The sequence below is a fragment of the Phalacrocorax aristotelis genome, chromosome 7, assembly GCF_949628215.1.
Source record: "Phalacrocorax aristotelis chromosome 7, bGulAri2.1, whole genome shotgun sequence".
In the NCBI taxonomy this organism is placed as follows: Eukaryota; Metazoa; Chordata; class Aves; order Suliformes; family Phalacrocoracidae; genus Phalacrocorax; species Phalacrocorax aristotelis.
The window spans coordinates 34,703,337-34,720,564 of NC_134282.1; the positions used below are offsets into that span (position 1 = coordinate 34,703,337).

Below are 17,228 nucleotides of genomic sequence, written 5' to 3' on the forward strand. Positions count from 1 at the left end.
GGTATCAGAAGTTTGAAGAGATAGCCACTGTTTTTCAAGAGATGTAAAGACTTCTGAAATGATAAATTATATTTTTAAGGTTCTGTGGTGGAACTATGTATTAAAGTTTCAATTCATGATAAATTATGTAAATTTTTATTGTAGTGTGGTTTATGTAGATGTACAAATAATTTTTTGTTGTTATTCTTTGCCCTGATTCCAGTCTGAAGCACCATAGCTACATTTACTTGTACTGTAAAATCCATTTTTGTTATTAAATACAGGTTCATACCCCAGCCTCTGATTTTATATAATAGTTGAGAGTTTATTCCATTCTCATGAGGGTTAGATATGAAAACCCTCTGAAATAATCCAGTGAACTGTGCCTGCTACTGCAGTTAAATAACAAGTAATTTATTTTACTTTAATTTGTACTTTATGATTTCATATCTGTGTGTGAAAACAGGACTACATAATGTACATATTTGTAGAATTGAAAGTTCCACTTGCATTCTGTACTAGTGTTTCATTAAGAGCAAAACCAGAACTGAGCTGTTAAATGTAACAAAAAGTTTTACAGAAAGATTTGCAGCAGATTATTAATTAATAATCACCTATAAAACAACAATACTGCTGACTGATTTTTTAAAATCATAGCATAATGTTAAAATGTCTGTGGTGTGTGGTGACATTTTAATGCCTTTCAGAAATAAATAGTTTCAATTTAACATTGTTAAAGTTCATCCTAATTGTACAATATTTGGTAATTCCCAATATTTCTTTGCACAGTTTAATTCCATTTGCTGTAATTCAATGTCTTTATTCTGTGTTGCTTTGGTTATTTTCCATTCAGCATGATGAAAGTATCAGAAGGCACATGGAACAAATTGAACAAAGAAAAGAGAAAGCAGCTGAATTAAGTAGTGGAAGACATGCTAATACTGATTATGCACCAAAACTTACACCGTATGAACGAAAAAAACAGTGCTCATTATGCAATGTAATGGTAAGTTGGATATAGGGAACGGTCAGAATTGTAAGGCCAACCTAAGCCTTTAAGCTACAAATTATTCTTCCTTCACAGGTGACAGTACTCTACACCTACTGTGTCCCTGCTCTGCTCTTGTGAAGTGCACCTTATTTTGTATTATTCTGTCTATAAATCAGGTGGTTTAGGAAAGATGTGAAAGAACTGTAGAGTTGTAGGTAGAATGGAGAGTGTGGACAATGTTCAGTTATTAGATGTCTCTTCTAACAAAAGCAAGAGTTTAGGAGCATCAAATGAAGGTAGTTAAATGTAGATTTAAGGCTCAGTAAAGAATGTGTTTCTTTACATAGCAGGTAGCTGAGCTGTGAACACCTTGTTATGAGATCCTGAGGGTATTTGAATTTAATGTGAGTTCAGGGGATTATTGGACAAGTTTCACTGGATTGAAATTCACTGAAGGTTACTAGATAGAGAGAAACCACATCAAGCTCAAGAAGTTATTGAACTGAGTTTGTTTGGAGGCTTAAAAGTGTTGAAGGAGAGAATCAGTGTTTGCTTTGTCTCTACTTTTCCTTAGGTGTCTTATCTTTTGGTCACTGTTAAAAGCCAAGTACTTTGCTAGGCAGACCTCTGATTTCAACAGGGTATGTCTTGTGTCCACCATTCTGTATGTCCCAGGACTGGTGGAGAAGAAGAAGCTGTACAGTCACTGAGTAGGGAGATCTGTTCTTGCTGAGAACTGGTTTTACTGATTTGCGTAGGCTATGCATTGTTGAATAAAGCCATATGTCCTCTTAAGCATTATTTTTCTTTAATTGCTGAATTAAATAAGTTTGCACGGGATCACCTCAAGTGGTGCTGGAACAGAAAGCCAGGTTCAACAGACTGGAGTCTTGCATATTCACTGATAGTGCATTTTAGAATGTAAGTCCAATATAGGAAGTTAGATTGAAGTCAAACTAGGATGAGAAGCCAAGACTTTTTTTAACGTCTTACTGTACAGCTGGCTAGCAAATCATTATGACATTTACTCTTAAGTCCTGCGATATTTATGTAAATTACATTGAGGAATAAAGTACTGTGCTTGAAATTCTGAACATACTCCTGACAAATTGGCATATGTTGTATTTAAAGTACTGTTATTTATAGATTGTGGAATTATCGAGGAAAGAAATTTACTATTAAGTCATTGTCATTACAGATTTCATCAGAAGTATACCTTTTTAGCCACATTAAAGGGAAAAAACACCAACAAGCTGTGAGAGAAAACAGTAGTATACAAGGACGAGAGCTTTCAGATGAAGAAGTGGTAAGTTCTGTAATTTTTTTTTTCTATATTACGTTTAGTTTTAAATGCCATCCAGCTGAGTAGTCTAAGAAAATCTTGAAAATTATTATGGAGGAATAGAACAAGAATATTTGTGTTAGCATGGGAATATTAGTGCCTTTTTGAATATAAACTACCAATGAAAAGGAATTAAAAAACTGGTGGATCAAATACTTCAGGCAACTGCCATTTGAAACAGATTGTGTATGGAATGTGAATAATTGCTTTCCTATTAATCCAAAGGCATTTTTATCTCGCTATATTAATCTTTTCATCATAAAAATGTGATGTGTTGCAGGTGCCTTTTGCTTTACTTTTTTTTTATCCCTTCCTGTTGCTTAAAATACCTTAGTCCTTTTTTAGGTTGTCAGATGTGCTATCCTATGCATCAAGGTCAATAATGCTGAAAATTGTAGTGCTGAATTACTTCAGCATGTAAGATCGGAGGTGCTTTGCAAGTATTAGCGTTGCTAGTTGCTTAGTTTTTCAGTAGCTTCTTTAGGAGAATTGGGTGACTTAGGAAGCATTGAGGACATTTTATACTAAATTAAGCAACTATGCTGTTTTGAAGAAAAGACTCCTCAATGGTTGTCTGATTTAGTTTCTCATTGCTGCTGCCTGAATTGAACCACAGTATGAAGTCAAGGCCTTTCCTACGAGACAAATTGTAACAGCCAGACTTCGACTTCTATCTTATCCAAAAAGTTTGTGAATGTCCGTGTATTATACCTGTCAGGTATTACAAAGAAATAATGTACAAGCCAATTCTCCAGAGCTGATTCAGATTTAACTTCATTGTGTTTGGAAATCTGTTTCAGCCAAGCTGACTTAAGCGGTACTGCTCAGTACTTCTAATTTTTGGTGGTCTCCTTGTTTCCGTTGCAGTTCTTGTTACTATTTTTATTTGTTGAAATCTTCTCTTTGTTTACAGCTTCTTACATTCTTTTTAAAAAGCTTTGGAGAGTTAAGTTTCCAAGGTAGTCAAACTCACAGAGGTGGTTATCACTGGAAAAAACAGAAAAAGAAAATTGGAGAGAGAAATTAGTCTGGAGGAATAAATGTTTGCTGAGTTTCAGTTTGCCTACCCCTTCCTAACTCCAGTGAAAGTATATAAACTATCTTTTCAGTTTCTTTTTCCTCATTACAGTGGTAAGTGGGAGTTGTGTGGTTTTGGATTTGGTTTTAGAAGCCAGGTTTACCTAACTGGATGATATATAGTAGAAGGCTTCATACTGCATCCATTTTCCTATAAATATAAGCTGTGAGATTTCCCAGAATCTGTCATGTTGGTACACGCACCAAAGTGTGGGCAACCTAATACTTGTATCTATCTAGCCTTGGCTTGTACCTGTCTAGCCACTGATAACTGAACTAGGGTTCTTGCTGGGCAACTGTCTCAGATGAATACAGTGACCTAGATTTTCTTTTGACTGGGGGTTATACACTGTTCACAACATGTAATTTGATAGCTTAACAATTCCAGAAGAAAGGATCATGTTGTAACAGCTGCATTTGTGCCCAGTTGGTGAAAAAGAAGTTCCACTAGAGGGCACAGATATCTTAATTTTTGTGGTGTCCAACATCATATATGTAAATCCAGTGTTTTCCAGCAAAACATTTTGATGTGAATTTAAGATCCAGGTTAAGATTAAATGTATGGGATTTCTTGAATGTGCACTTAGTGCAGGAGCAAAAGGAGAGAGAACAGTCTTAACTGAATGAACAGCTTGATGATTACAATAGCACATTTAAATATCCTAATCAAGATGGTGCATAGTATTTGGCATACTGGCAACATACGGATACTTCTGGTGTTAGATATTGAATATATTATGTATAGTTAAATGTTAATTAGTCCAAGTATACGATTCTGAACTGTACTGTTGTAATCTGAAATTTCCTTGGCCTGAGGCCCTCTCTTTCCTTTTTTTTTTTTTTTTTTGAGCAGTAATAAGATATACATGCTAGAGATACGGTCACTGTAAAGCAGAAAAGCAATTTTATTTATCAGAGCAATCTGCTTTGTGCCTCCTTATTCAGCATGCATAGTTAATGCCAAACCTTGCCCCTCCACAAATAAAGCATTCAGTAACTTTAGTTAAGTTTTGAAATACTTGAGCAAAAATTTCCAAAGTATTATAAAGAAATAAAACCATATTCCAGGGAAGCATTATAATATTCATAGCTACTTATTAATCACTATTTTCAATTTTTTAAGTCAGTGAAGGTGTCTGTAGTGAGAACACACTTGTACTACTTAAAATTATTACTTGTAATCTGTGATGTCTTTAGATTATATACATCTTGTCTGTGACCCTTCTTCTTTGACATAGATGATTTTATTTATATCACCTTTGACCTAATAAAATTTCACCTTTAGTCTTATGCACTTGACACCTCAGATAACTTACTCTTGATCTTTGACTTGTTTTGTGTTAAACCTGTTCAGTATAATAAGTAGCTGCCTAGAAAGAAAGCTTTTTTTGAATTGCAATCTGACCATAGAATTTGTTTGTTATTACTTGAGAAATTACAGAAGGAGTTTGAAATATGTCTGTTTTGACCATATTGGTATCACAGAAGGTAAGATTTGAGCATCTCCTTAAGACTTTGGAAATGGATTTAAGTAAGTGATTATATAATATGCCTTCTTACAGTAAGGGTTTTTTGTTGGTTGATTTGACTGTAAGCAAAAAGTTAAAAGCTGTACTGAATGATCATTGACATGAATTTCTCTGGGCCAGGTGGATGCTGGCAGTTGATCTTGCCAGATATAATAAGAAACTATTATATTCTAGAGTTTTTCCATTTGCCGTAGCATCTCTAGGCTCTGTAATTTTACAAACGTTTTCAGAGATAAAAGTAGACTTCCTGTTGGGGCATATATTGTGCTTAGTCCCAGCATATATTGTGCAAGAGCTGACAGCTAAGTTAGTAGGTCATCGATAAGATGAATTCACTTGTAGATGCGATATATTTGGTGAAACTCACAAAATATTTTGTTACGTATTAAGATACTAAAAATTAAAAACCATGAAGTTATGGCTAAGATTGTATGATAGCTTTTTGAGTTTTCATCTGGGTATTTATTAGCCTCCAGCTGAAAAGGATGTAGATTTCTCTTAAAGCAAAAATCTTTTGATTTTGAAAGGGTGGTCATCAGGTGAAATCAAATTAAGTTCTAGTCACATTTTTTACTTCCTGTTTAACTTTTCTTTTGTCCAGTCTCTTATAAACACATTCATTCAAGTAGATGGCAAAACTCTTTCAGCAGGGTAGGCTTCAGGCTAAAAGTCATCTTTCCCTCATTGTATTTTTGAAACTTGCAATGCTATCACTGTCCCACACATTTCACCATTATCTTCAGTGCAGTAACAATGTTCTGTGTACATTTTCCCTCTCTGCTTAAATGCATGTCTTCTTCCATCAAACATACAGCTTTACCTTTTTACATTGTTCTTTTCTATGCTATTGATTTCCTGTCTCCTCTGTTAATATTCATATTACTTTCAGTTCAGCAAAAGATGTAAACAGTGTATGCAGTTTGGTTTCATTGACTTCACTGGAATCAGTTAGTATGTTGCAAGTTATGACTGATGGTTTTGCTGATTCAAAGCCTGTGTGACACAAAGGGCTTTTGACACAAAGGCCACCACTGGAAAGGTGCCAGCTGAAAGCCACACATTGTGATTTCATTAGACTGAGGAGTCTCTGCAAGGACCTTATAGACGTTTGCTCCCACCTGTAGCTCCTAGATTTTTTCTTCATTTTTATGACCCTCTGCTTTCCCTTTTTTCTTTGCCTTTCTTGTCTGTCCTGGTTTGCTCTGAGGAATGCACGTAACATCGGTAATCCTATAGCGTGCTTCCTTTGAACCATTGTCCTATCTCTCGTCTGTATCTCCCATCACTTAAATACCATGGTTTAAAGGCACTTTTAGAGTACAAATCATGTAATTCTATGCAGTCTATGAATGTTTCTAATAAGTGAAAAGTACTTCTAAGGAACATGTGAAATAGATAACTTTGCAGTGGTTTGGTTTATTTATGTAAGGTGCATGCTAGAATTTTATGTATTCTATAGCAGGATGGAGGAATATTAATAAAGCTTTGTTTGCATATGTGAAAAATGTGGGTTTTTTTATCAGGGAAGAAAGCTGACACTATTGTCATGATATAAATGAAACAAAGAACTTCTTAGAGGTATATTTAGATCAAATGAAAATATAATCCTGTGATGGAGTGAAGAGATTGTTGTTGTCTGAAGATTGACAGTATTAAAATGTGAGGATTTCTAGAAAGATATGGTTGGTTGAGCCCACCCACATCCCTTCTAAAAAAAACCCAGGTAGTCAGTGGCTAAAGCTTACCCTGTAGTGTGTGTTGTCAAGTTGGCTGGGGTTGCAGTGCAAGCCTTTTCTGGCATGGGTCTGTCTAGATTGTAGCAGGGTCTGGTTTACAACATGCATAACTGTGCTGGCAAGATCCCCTGGTACAGCCGCTGTGACACTGGCAGGACCATGCTTTTGCCAGGATGTGGTGAGAGGCTGCCTGAGAAAGCAGAGTTGTGCTGGTACAAGTTCTGTTCCAGCCATGTAAGGTTTATAGCTAGCACAACACACAAACAAAGTTGATGTTTGTATGAGTTTCAGTTTCTAAAAGCTTTTTAGGGGCAAGGGGTTGTTTTTCTTCTTAAAGAAGCTGTTTTCTCAAAGTTGTATGCTGCTTCCATTATTTTTTACAGACAAAATTAATGAGGGAAAGAGATGTGGGAATGTTTTCATGCCTGACCTTTGCTCTTTTTCTATGTAGTTACAAGGAGCTTTCTTGTCTAGAGACATGATGATGCCTGGACTTTGCTAGTTATGGTTTCGGTTTGTTTGTTTGTTTCTTGTTCACTATGTTTTCATTAAAATTATCTTAGATGTAACTATTGTTTTCTTGCTTCAGCCTTAGCAGTATTGGGAAAAATACTTTTTGTTTTCCCTTCAGAATCAGTGTTTTCAAGTTCTATTTAAATGAAGAATAGTATCGTATGAAGTTGTTTGGTAAACTATCTTAAAGATTAAGCAAAATGGAAAATAATAAGGGTAAAGATGAACAATTTTTACATTTCATGTAATAGAGGAGTTTGATGTATTTATACCTGTGGATATGTGGTTTTGAAAAATTGTTAGGCAAGATTAATAGTTCTTTTTTTCTTCTTCTTGAACATTCATGTGAATGTTACATGTCTACTTCTGTTGTGTTGGCAAGTGTGGTTTTAGCCATCTTTATTTATTCTGAGTTTCACTCTAAATAATGAAAGTCCTTAGCATTCAGCTTTAAGCTCTTCTCTTGTGTTTGATTATTCAAGGCTCTGAACTAAGGCTTTCATGTGGATTTGGTTTGTTTTTATTTTTTTTTTGGCTACAAACTCCGTGTTCCTGACACTTGTGGGCTTGGTCTTATTCCGGTGTATGTTAGCACTCCCGTCTCTTTTGAAAACTTGAATGATGAGTTCTGTCTATTACAGTACAAGGAAATGATCTTGACTCAGCTCTAGTGGTATATAATACTGAAGTCATTTCTGGGTAATACAGTAGTGCATACGGTTTGGTCGTATGTTGAACAATATTCCTGTTTTTTATCTGCAGAGTTACAGAATATAGACTTCATTGTGAATTCATTTTTTTCTTGGCATCTGGTTATAGTTTTCCAACAGTAGCCCATTTTTCTTCTCTATTGCTCAGTGGAAGCAACCTGTAAATCACCTATACTCAAGAACTCCCCATCCCAGTAAAGCCTCAGGAGTTTGCTTTATTCAATTTTTTTTTTTGTGAGGAAGGGAGGATATTTTTTAGAGAGGGATTGTGTGTTGCTAGAGGAATGGAATTAGGCCAAGCATCTGTGGTCCGTTTTTTGTTTATGGATGTTTCATGTCGAAAGTACCACAGGTATCCAACAATTACAGGAACTCTGGCCTTGTTATTTTGCTGTGAATACATTTGTCCTAGAAGAATCTGTCATGAATGATCATGTAATTATAAAGTTTAATCCACAATGCGGTTTGCAGAAGGTCTCTCAGTACTCTACACATCAATTTTACTTTTTTGTACTTTGCACAGCCGTAAATTCTTACCTCTAACATATTGTGAACTGTTGTTTTTCCTGGCAAAGATGTACATGATTAATTGTTTATTGGCTGTGTCTTTAATTGTGATAGATTGTTGTCAACAGTTGCCCCCTTCCTTCTTTTAGTTTGGATATCTTGAATATTCACAGACAGTAAGAAAAACTGCTGGCAGGACCAACTGCACTCTCATTTCCCATTCTCTCTTGCTTGCCCTTGCAGCCAGATGATATTGTCAGTGTTTCCAGCTTTCTTCCCTAATCTGTAGAGTGGTGCTTTCCATGTCCAGTATGCAGAACTCTCATTCTTGTGGAAGAAACAGCTTTATGGTTTTTTGCCTTATGTTTGCACATCCTTGAGTGACAAGTGGGAAAGGGAATGATATTAAAAATCCCAAGAAATATCTGCACCTACTATGCAGAATATTATTTGCTATTTATCTTGGTGGCAGGCTGTAGTATTGAATTTACAGAAAAGCAAGGTGACTAAAAGTGCAGTCGGCATTAGCAGTAAGAATACTATTTAGTTTGGACATGCTCAAAAGCAGTATTAGTCCCTCATTTAAAAAATTCAGTCTTAATTAAAATCAGGAAGTGAAGAAAAAACTACTTTTACGATGAAAGGTTGGTCTTCAGTTTTCAATGAATAATAAAAGTTTTTAATGCTCTGCTCATCTTCTAAAGTATGTTCTAGCATAGAAATGTGAATAATTAAAATCTTGATTTTGAGACAATAATATTTGAATATCCATTTGTTTTTATAACTGGATTTTTCACAAATGAAGCACTTACAATAACTCTAATGGTAACAGGTAAATACCTTCCTTATTTTGAATCTTCTCCATATTTTGGAGTGGATCATCACTTGTGGTATTATAACAGTATTTTATCACAAACGTGATCTCTCTATGATTAAGCATTAATGACAGTTTGTGTTTCAAGTTGTCATTGGTTATAATGTTGAAAATTGAATTTTGCATTTGATATAATTCATAGTCTGCTTCAGCATCTGTTTTCCATATTAAACATTGTCCTAGGCTAAGAGGAAAAAAGTAAAATACTGAGGAGTTTTGTTGAAACATGTAATAAAATCATGAACAAATATTCCTGTGGTAACATGATTTAGAATTGAACCTTAAAAAAACCTCTTCAAAATTTGGCAAATACTTGTACATAATCACTTAAGGGCTGTAAGAAACCGTTATTCCTGACGTTGGTAATAAATATTGAAAACATTTTAAAATTATTTTCTGCCATTACAGAATATTGTTTATTTTGAAACAGGTAAAGGTATTAATCCAGAAGATACATGTAGGCTTCAAAATAGTTACCTGTTGATTTGTTAGAATATAATGCTTATGTACCTTACATTTATACAGAATACTCTGTTTGCTATTATTTTTTATTATTAAAATGGTAAATGAATGACAGCAATTATTGTGATTTGAGCTACTAAAAGTATTTCTTATAATCTTCCTCATGTTTATTTTAATGCTGATACGAGAGGACAAGTGAAAACAAGTGTTTGGAAGTTCTAAAGATCAAATTTAGATAAATAGCTAGTCAGATTTTCAAGTTGCCTTGGTCTGCAGAATTCAGTTAGAAAACTTAGAAGAATGCCTTTTCTTTCCAAACTCGGGGATTTAAGGTTGGAAAGAGTATAAAAATAATGAAGATAACTAGTCTTATGGTATTCTGTTGCTTCTGCTCCAGTTCTGGCCAGAATCCAGAAATACAGGAGGGAATGAAAATGAAAAATAATAGAGGGGGGAAAAAAACCCTATAAACTTTTCAGATTCCAAGAAAGTAATTTTGGCCCAGTCTTTTGGGTGAATGTCCAATAGCCAGACGGTTTTTCCACTTACATGAATTGGTTAGTTTATACATAATGGAAACATAGCTAATTAATCAGTGTGTCACACTCTGTGTAAAATGGACTATACATTGGGAAGGTCAGGCCTTTACATCCCTGTTGCTAGGCAGTAGGATTTCACTCCACTGCTGTTTTGTGGTAGTCACAGGACCCTCCAGAGCTTATGGAAGCCAGCAGAAAATACTTGATATACTAGGTGATGATCCTGGCCACTCCTGCCAGTGACTCACTGGCTTCAGACTGGAGAATTTTCAGAGCATTCCTTCCCTGGCTGTTACCTCTACACATTAGAAGGACTATTGTGCTTCATGAGAGGCCAGCAAGGAGCAACGTGTGCACAAGAGAACAGAGGATCTTAAGTTATGACTGCCCTACAGCAACAAATGCCAGGCTCTGATTCTCTTCTCAGTTTGAGGAAATACAGATGCTTTACTGCAATGTTGTCCTACCTACCTATGCAATCTTGCCCCAGGCAGAATTCATAAAAAGGCAATGCTTACTTAGAAAGAAAGGAAAGGGAAATAAGTGTTTTTGTTATGCTCACTCCTAATTTTAGAATGAGGAGATTTTTTTTAGAAATAATTGTTTGGTACACTTTACATCACAATTTCATGATGTTAGTATAAATGTTTGCTGAGTAGTGACATGAACAGTAGCTTATGTGTAACATAGGGAACCACAAGTGTCATAGTCAAAGAGATTGGGTAGGAAAATAATTTTGCATTTGTGTTTTAGTTTGAGAAATACTTACATACCCAGCATTTCATCTGTCAAGATCTGATACATGGATGTTGTTGTAATCAGGACACTAAATGGGGAGAGCTAGACAAGAGTGTTGGTCTTGTGAATGGGTGTTTTATGAAGACGGTGTAAATTAGGAAATCTATTCTCCAGCTGTTGTATTTTATAGAGATTACTGAGGATTAGAATCCAGTTTATGGCATGGTGTTCCTCATCTAAATGAAAGTGGACTGTACTCAACTGCATGACATTTCAGCATTTTGTAGTATGTGCTATACTTTTCATGGAAAAAATTTGGAATTATGTTTGTTCTGGAGTCTGAAAAACTAATTTCAGAGAATATTGATAGTAATGCTGTAATCCATGTAATATAAACATGTGATATAAGGGGTGTAATTCAGACTACAGAGAAAAACTTGGTTATAAGAAATGCTTAGTCAACAAAAATGATCACCATCAAGGTACAAGATAAACTGGGTAGTTTTTCTGTTTTCGGCAGTTGAATGCTAGGCAATAACCAGCAAGACTGTGACTTCATGGGTGACCTTATGAGTTTTAGCAACTTGGATTTCTCATGTAGTTTGTAGATGAGGCCCATCTGTATTTCGAAAGCTTCAGGATTCTGGGTGACTAAAAGCACAGTTGAGGGTGGAGGGAGAAGAGAGGAAAAGCAAAGACATTTTCTGTGAATAATTTCTATCTTGTCTGCTTTGTTTTGGCCACAGCTTTACATGTGCAATTAATGTCAGTTCGTATCACCTTGCTTGTGAATGAAGTACTGAAACTTGCACAGGAAAACTATTTCAGTTTTTCTAAAAATGTCTTCAGTGTTACGTACAAATTGTTAGAAGTCTATATGGCTTGATTTTTAAAGATCAAAAACGGAGAGAAGGACAGAGTGAGCAGTGTGTCCACAAGAAGCAGCTAACAGGGAATGGTGAATATATTTTGGGTTGAGCGGGCTGTTCTAGGGCTATGGGGTGAAAGCGTTTTGGAGAAACACAAAACCCTTGGGCATACTTTGCCTCCAAGGCTTTGCTATCAATCTTGAGGTGCAGCTTCCAAAGCCACAATCAGTCACAAACCTTCAAGGCTGCATTAGGAGACTCCAGTGAAGGGGACAGGCAGGCATAACCCTCCAGTGGCCTGCCAAACCCCAGCTCCACTTCATACCCCACTGAAGATTGCCTCTTCACATCCCTTTGCAGGAAAACTCCCAGTGGGAGAGTAAAAGTGAGAAAACTTGTGGGTTGAGATAAAGAGAGTTGGATAGGTAAAGCAAAAGCTGCACGCACAAGCAAAGCAAAACAAGGAATTCATTCCCTACTTCCCATCAGCAGGCAGATATTCAGCCATTTGCAGGAAAACAGGGCTCCATCACACCTAACGGTTACTTGGGAAGACAAGCACCATCACTCCAAACATCCCCCCTTCCTCCTTCTTCCCCAGCTTTATATGCTGAGCATGATGTCATATGGTGTGGGATATTGGGATATCCCTTGGTCAGTTGGTGTCAGCTGTCCCAGCTGTGCCCCCCCAACTCTGTGCCCCCCCGTCCTGCTCGCTGGTGGGGTGAGAAGCAGAAAAGGCTTTGACTCTGTGTAAGCCCTGCTCAGCAATAACGAAAACATCCCTGTGTTATCAACAGTGTTTCCAGCACAAATCCAAAACACAGCCCCATTCTAGGTCCTGTGAAGAAAACGAACTTTAGCCCAGCCAAAACCAGCACAACCTGTGATTGTTAAAAACAGCCTTTAGTTTTGGTGAATGCATGTAAATAATACTGGAGAGAAATAGCAGGAGTGTTTCTGCTCTAATGCATCACTGAGCCGTCACCATCTGAGAATATACAGAGCAATATATGCAGATGATCATGAGGAAATCTATCAGCATTCAATTCTTGTTTCCGTATTTTGCAGCTGTACATCACAGGGTAGTTCAGACTATCTGCTCTTTGTGGCACAGATTCTGCCATCATGAAAGTTGATATCTTATTTTGCAAAGTACTTGATCTCAGCTGTGCAACTTAAATGGTGACTTATCACATATGAAAAATGATGTCAGAAATCTGATACATAATGGCCGTCAAAGCTGGTGCTATTTTAATCCTGAGATAAGAAGTATTGTGTTAGTAATTTTGCTGGTTTTGTCCTACGTAAGTCTTTTGTCATACATAAGTCTTTAAAAATAGCATTTGAGAAATGGCGCGGCTACAGTTGAGATCGCTAGTATAGAAACTGAAACAGCAATGAACATTTTTGGTAGGTGTGAATACAGATCTTAATAACAGAAGCTTTCACTAGAAAAGAGCCTTTACTTAATAATGCTTTGAATTTATAATGGCTTAAAGTCTCCAAAGATCTTATGGTTTACTAATATTTGAGGGTTTGGGGTGATTATCAGTTAAAATATGCTCAACAGCACAGAATCAGGCCAATAATGCCCCTTCACATTGTCATAAAAACAAACCCCACAATGCCTCTGTGGAAAGGGTAAATTAGTCTTAATAATTCTTACTGCATTTCGCATTTACTTATATTAAAATTAATAAAGTAAAAGGCTTTCAGGAAGACTTGAATAGATTACCTAGTTATTTTGCATTACCTTTATTAGAAATTTTAAAACCTGAAAATCAATAATTATTGCTTAAATAAAAGCGTGTAGAAGATGAAGCAAGTTTACTTTCTAAATGCTGCACTAGCTTCATTCGCTTTCATACACTTACAGCAATTACTTTTTAGGTGTGTTAACCTGTCCAACCAATGGTTGTGCAAGTAAAATTAATCTCAAATTTAATTATTTAAAGGATTGGACGTACTGTACTTCATTGTGACTCACTGGATTTAAAAACCTTTATTTTTCAGATAGCTAGCAGGAGCTTAATAAAACATGGGAAGAAATATTTTTACACGGCTCTGAAGCATAATGTAGCAGCAGCTATCTTCAGATGTCAGTTGTCATTCAATACCAAGCTATTAGTTATACTTGTTTCACACCTGAATGGTGTAGATCTGCCTACTGTGATAATCCTACGCTTTGATCTGTACCTTCAAAAAGTGACTGTTTTTGTGACACAAGGTATTATTACTCTAGTCTTACTTTAATGAGCTCTATGTATGAAGTCTGATATTAATCCAAACTGCCACCCGTGAAAGCTGAGAACTCTGAGAAACATCGTTCACGAAGGTGCTTGAGTTCATGTGAACAAAATGGTTTGTAACCATCCTGTGTGCTCTTGACAGCAAGACCTCTTCTGGCCCTCACAGGCTGATAAATGAATGTGCTTTTTGAACCCTGTAGTTCTCTCTGAATCATCTGCTAAGCCACAGATATGTTAGGAAAAAAAGATGAGTGTCTGCTAAGGGGATACAAAGGTTTGTCTCACTCGTTTCTGCCTAGCAGAAGTCTGATACAGTGTTTGCAGTTGCCATCATGCAGCAGGAGGACAGCAGGCTGACTTCACCTGGGTGGAGATGTTCTGCCCCTTTTGTAAGGCAGTGTCCATTTCAAAGTGCAGTGTTAACTTCATTTTGCTCTGCTATCACTTTGAACTATTTACTATATCCTTCAAAGATCTGATGAAACAAAACCCAAGTTTCACTGTTGAATAAAGATGTAGAACTATAGCAATAGTCTGTGTTAGTTTTGTGTATTATAGGTGCTTCATCTCACTCGTAAGACATGAGGTAAACTAATAGTAAATTACGATGCTAAATTGTACTAATTCAATTTGGAAATCCCACTGAAATAATTAATAGCTTTTTGTAATAACTGAGCATCCACAAAAAGTCACCGGTTAAGTACCCTGAAGCCTGGTAGCAAAACAGGAATAGTGTCATAGTCGGTTCTGAGGAAGTTCTTTCTTTTCTTACCATTGAAAAAACATGAAACCATCAGTTTCCTGTGAAGTTTGAGCCTTATGACCAGGTGGTGGGTTTTTTTGTTTTTGTTTTGTTTTGTTTTGTTTTGTTTTAATAAAGCTTAAGGGAGAAGCTATTCTTTAAGTAGGTGTTCAGGGCTACATTTCTCTGAGAAGACAAAAATGAACTGAGCTTTCATAACCAGCATTGGGATGGTTTAGGTTCTGTGCTACTACATATTGGTTAAGATCCAACTCATCAAAAACTGGGTATTTTGCTAGTCTTATACTACTGAATCATGCTGAAAGGGGGCAGCCTTCCCAGATACCTTAAGAAAGCTTTCCTTTAAGCACTTCTTGCTAAAATTAAATGGATAATATTTAAGGGGGGGGGGGGGGGGGCGGGGCTGTTAGAATTACTGTATCCATGGCTTGGACAATACATTGTGGGAAAAAGTCTTTAGGGGTACTGGGAGTTAGACAGCGTAGGCAGTGTAGCAAAGTTAAAGTCAGCATTACTTTTAGAATATGCTTAGATTATTATGCTTGATTTCTCATATCTAATGTTAATTCAGCATTCATTTTGCATTCGTATGATTTAAGATAGAAATTTCAATTACTATTTTGACCAAATATATATAGCTAGGTTGTATCATACTTCACAAAAACTAAACAGTCTTTTTCCAGGAAATTTCAGAGATTTATTTGGTTTTCAACAGGCATAATATTTTCCTGAATCAGTGAAAGAAAATGTAGGTTGCTTTCTGGAAAATACTATCTATAAATTTTTTGACACTTCACCTTCTACTTGAATTGGAGGGATACTTACCAAAAAGGAAGGAATAACCACATCTGATTGTGGCACTAATAATTTTCAAAGATAAATTATCCTAATAAGCAATGGTGACCTCTGCTTCATAATGTGTTCAGTATTCTGTAAGAAAGCAAATATAAAATAAGCCTCAATATATTAAAAAAGTGGTAAATATATTCTAATAACTGGCATTAAACTAGTTGTTTATTGTTATTTGTAAAAATAAACCTGATACATTTGACTTTTGTAGCCCAGTAGTACGAGCCACCTCAATACAATATGGAGATATGGTGTTCACTCATTGCAAACGAGGTATTTGTACAAGAGATTTCAGTAGTGTGAATGTGTCTGTTAGTCTTTTATTATCAAAGAAGGACATTGCAGTATTGTGTACAACATCAGCTTACACATATTTTTCAACTGAAGTAGACTAATTGAGGACATGGTAGCAGTTTAAGTGGGTCACTTAAAATTGTGTTGATTAAATTTGTGTAAGTTTCTTGTGCGGACAAGGGTCTGAAGTACATTGATAGTTCAGAAGAGGTTAAACTCAGTAATGCACATTTCGATTGAAAAGTAAGTTTAGAAGGGGCACTCAAGTAGAAATCCCTCTTGGTCACTGAAATCTAACTTGCTGCATAGAGTATTTTGAGTGAATTTCTAACATGAGAGAATTAAGGATAAATAAAGTAGTCAACAGTTTAGCAGCTGTGGGGTGTTTTGGGGTTTTGTTTGGTTTTGGTGTTTTGGGGGGGGTTGTTTGCATGTGTTAGTTTCTGGCTAGTCCGATGGTCACGGGAGTTGTTACAAGCACCTACATGTCCATTCATGGATAGCATAGGTCAATCAAAAATGAGAACAGCTTTAGGGGAGTAGCTTTGTTGGTAATTCATCTCTAAATTACGAAGAGTTACTTGAAATGTAGGCCTTGAACTGCGTTGGGGTAGTCTACACTTTCACTCAAAGTACCTCTGAGGAAACAGGAAATGTTTTGTAACATTTTTTTTTAAATCTTGAAACAAAGTGTTTCTTTAAAATCACATGGTGTAATCACACTCCCTTTTCTTGCATGCCATGATGTCAAAACTGTACTATTTCATAACTAAAGTGTTTCTTCTGTGGGCAATTGAGATTTTACCAATATTTTACTTAAATGCAAATTTGTTAATGTGTGAGGAAAAGTAATATTCCCAATGGTAACATTGTAAGTAGTGAATAGTTTCAATGTATTTTAACAAAAGTTAAGACAAGTCTAGGTTTTCATGAAGAGTTAAAATCATAAACCAGAATTAGCTCATTTAATATTACGATTTGTGTTGGTAGGGCAGGGCATTGGTTTCATGTAGCTATAAAAGGCAGCTTGGAGAAGAGAGAGGATGTCAACTTGGAGTTCATTCCTGTTATGCAACAGTTTCTTGAAAATGAGGGACAAAATTTACTCTCTGTTACTTCTCTCAATAATTCTCCCTTTCTCTTTATAATACCAGTGTTGTGTTCTCTCCAGTATGAAATAATCTCTTTTCCAAAATTTATTTTA

At 36.0% G+C, this 17,228-nt stretch overlaps 1 protein-coding gene across 3 annotated transcripts in view; it reads left to right on the top strand.

Annotated features, from left to right (window-relative positions):
- Positions 1 to 17,228, top strand: part of SCAPER (S-phase cyclin A associated protein in the ER) — a 180,075-nt gene that overhangs the window by 72,991 nt on the left and 89,856 nt on the right. For all 3 annotated transcript variants that reach the window (XM_075099952.1, XM_075099954.1, XM_075099953.1), the window contains exons 19-20: positions 833 to 985; positions 2,169 to 2,276. In XM_075099952.1, coding sequence (XP_074956053.1) covers positions 833 to 985; positions 2,169 to 2,276 — 261 coding nt within the window. The remainder of the gene's footprint in view (positions 1 to 832; positions 986 to 2,168; positions 2,277 to 17,228) is intronic.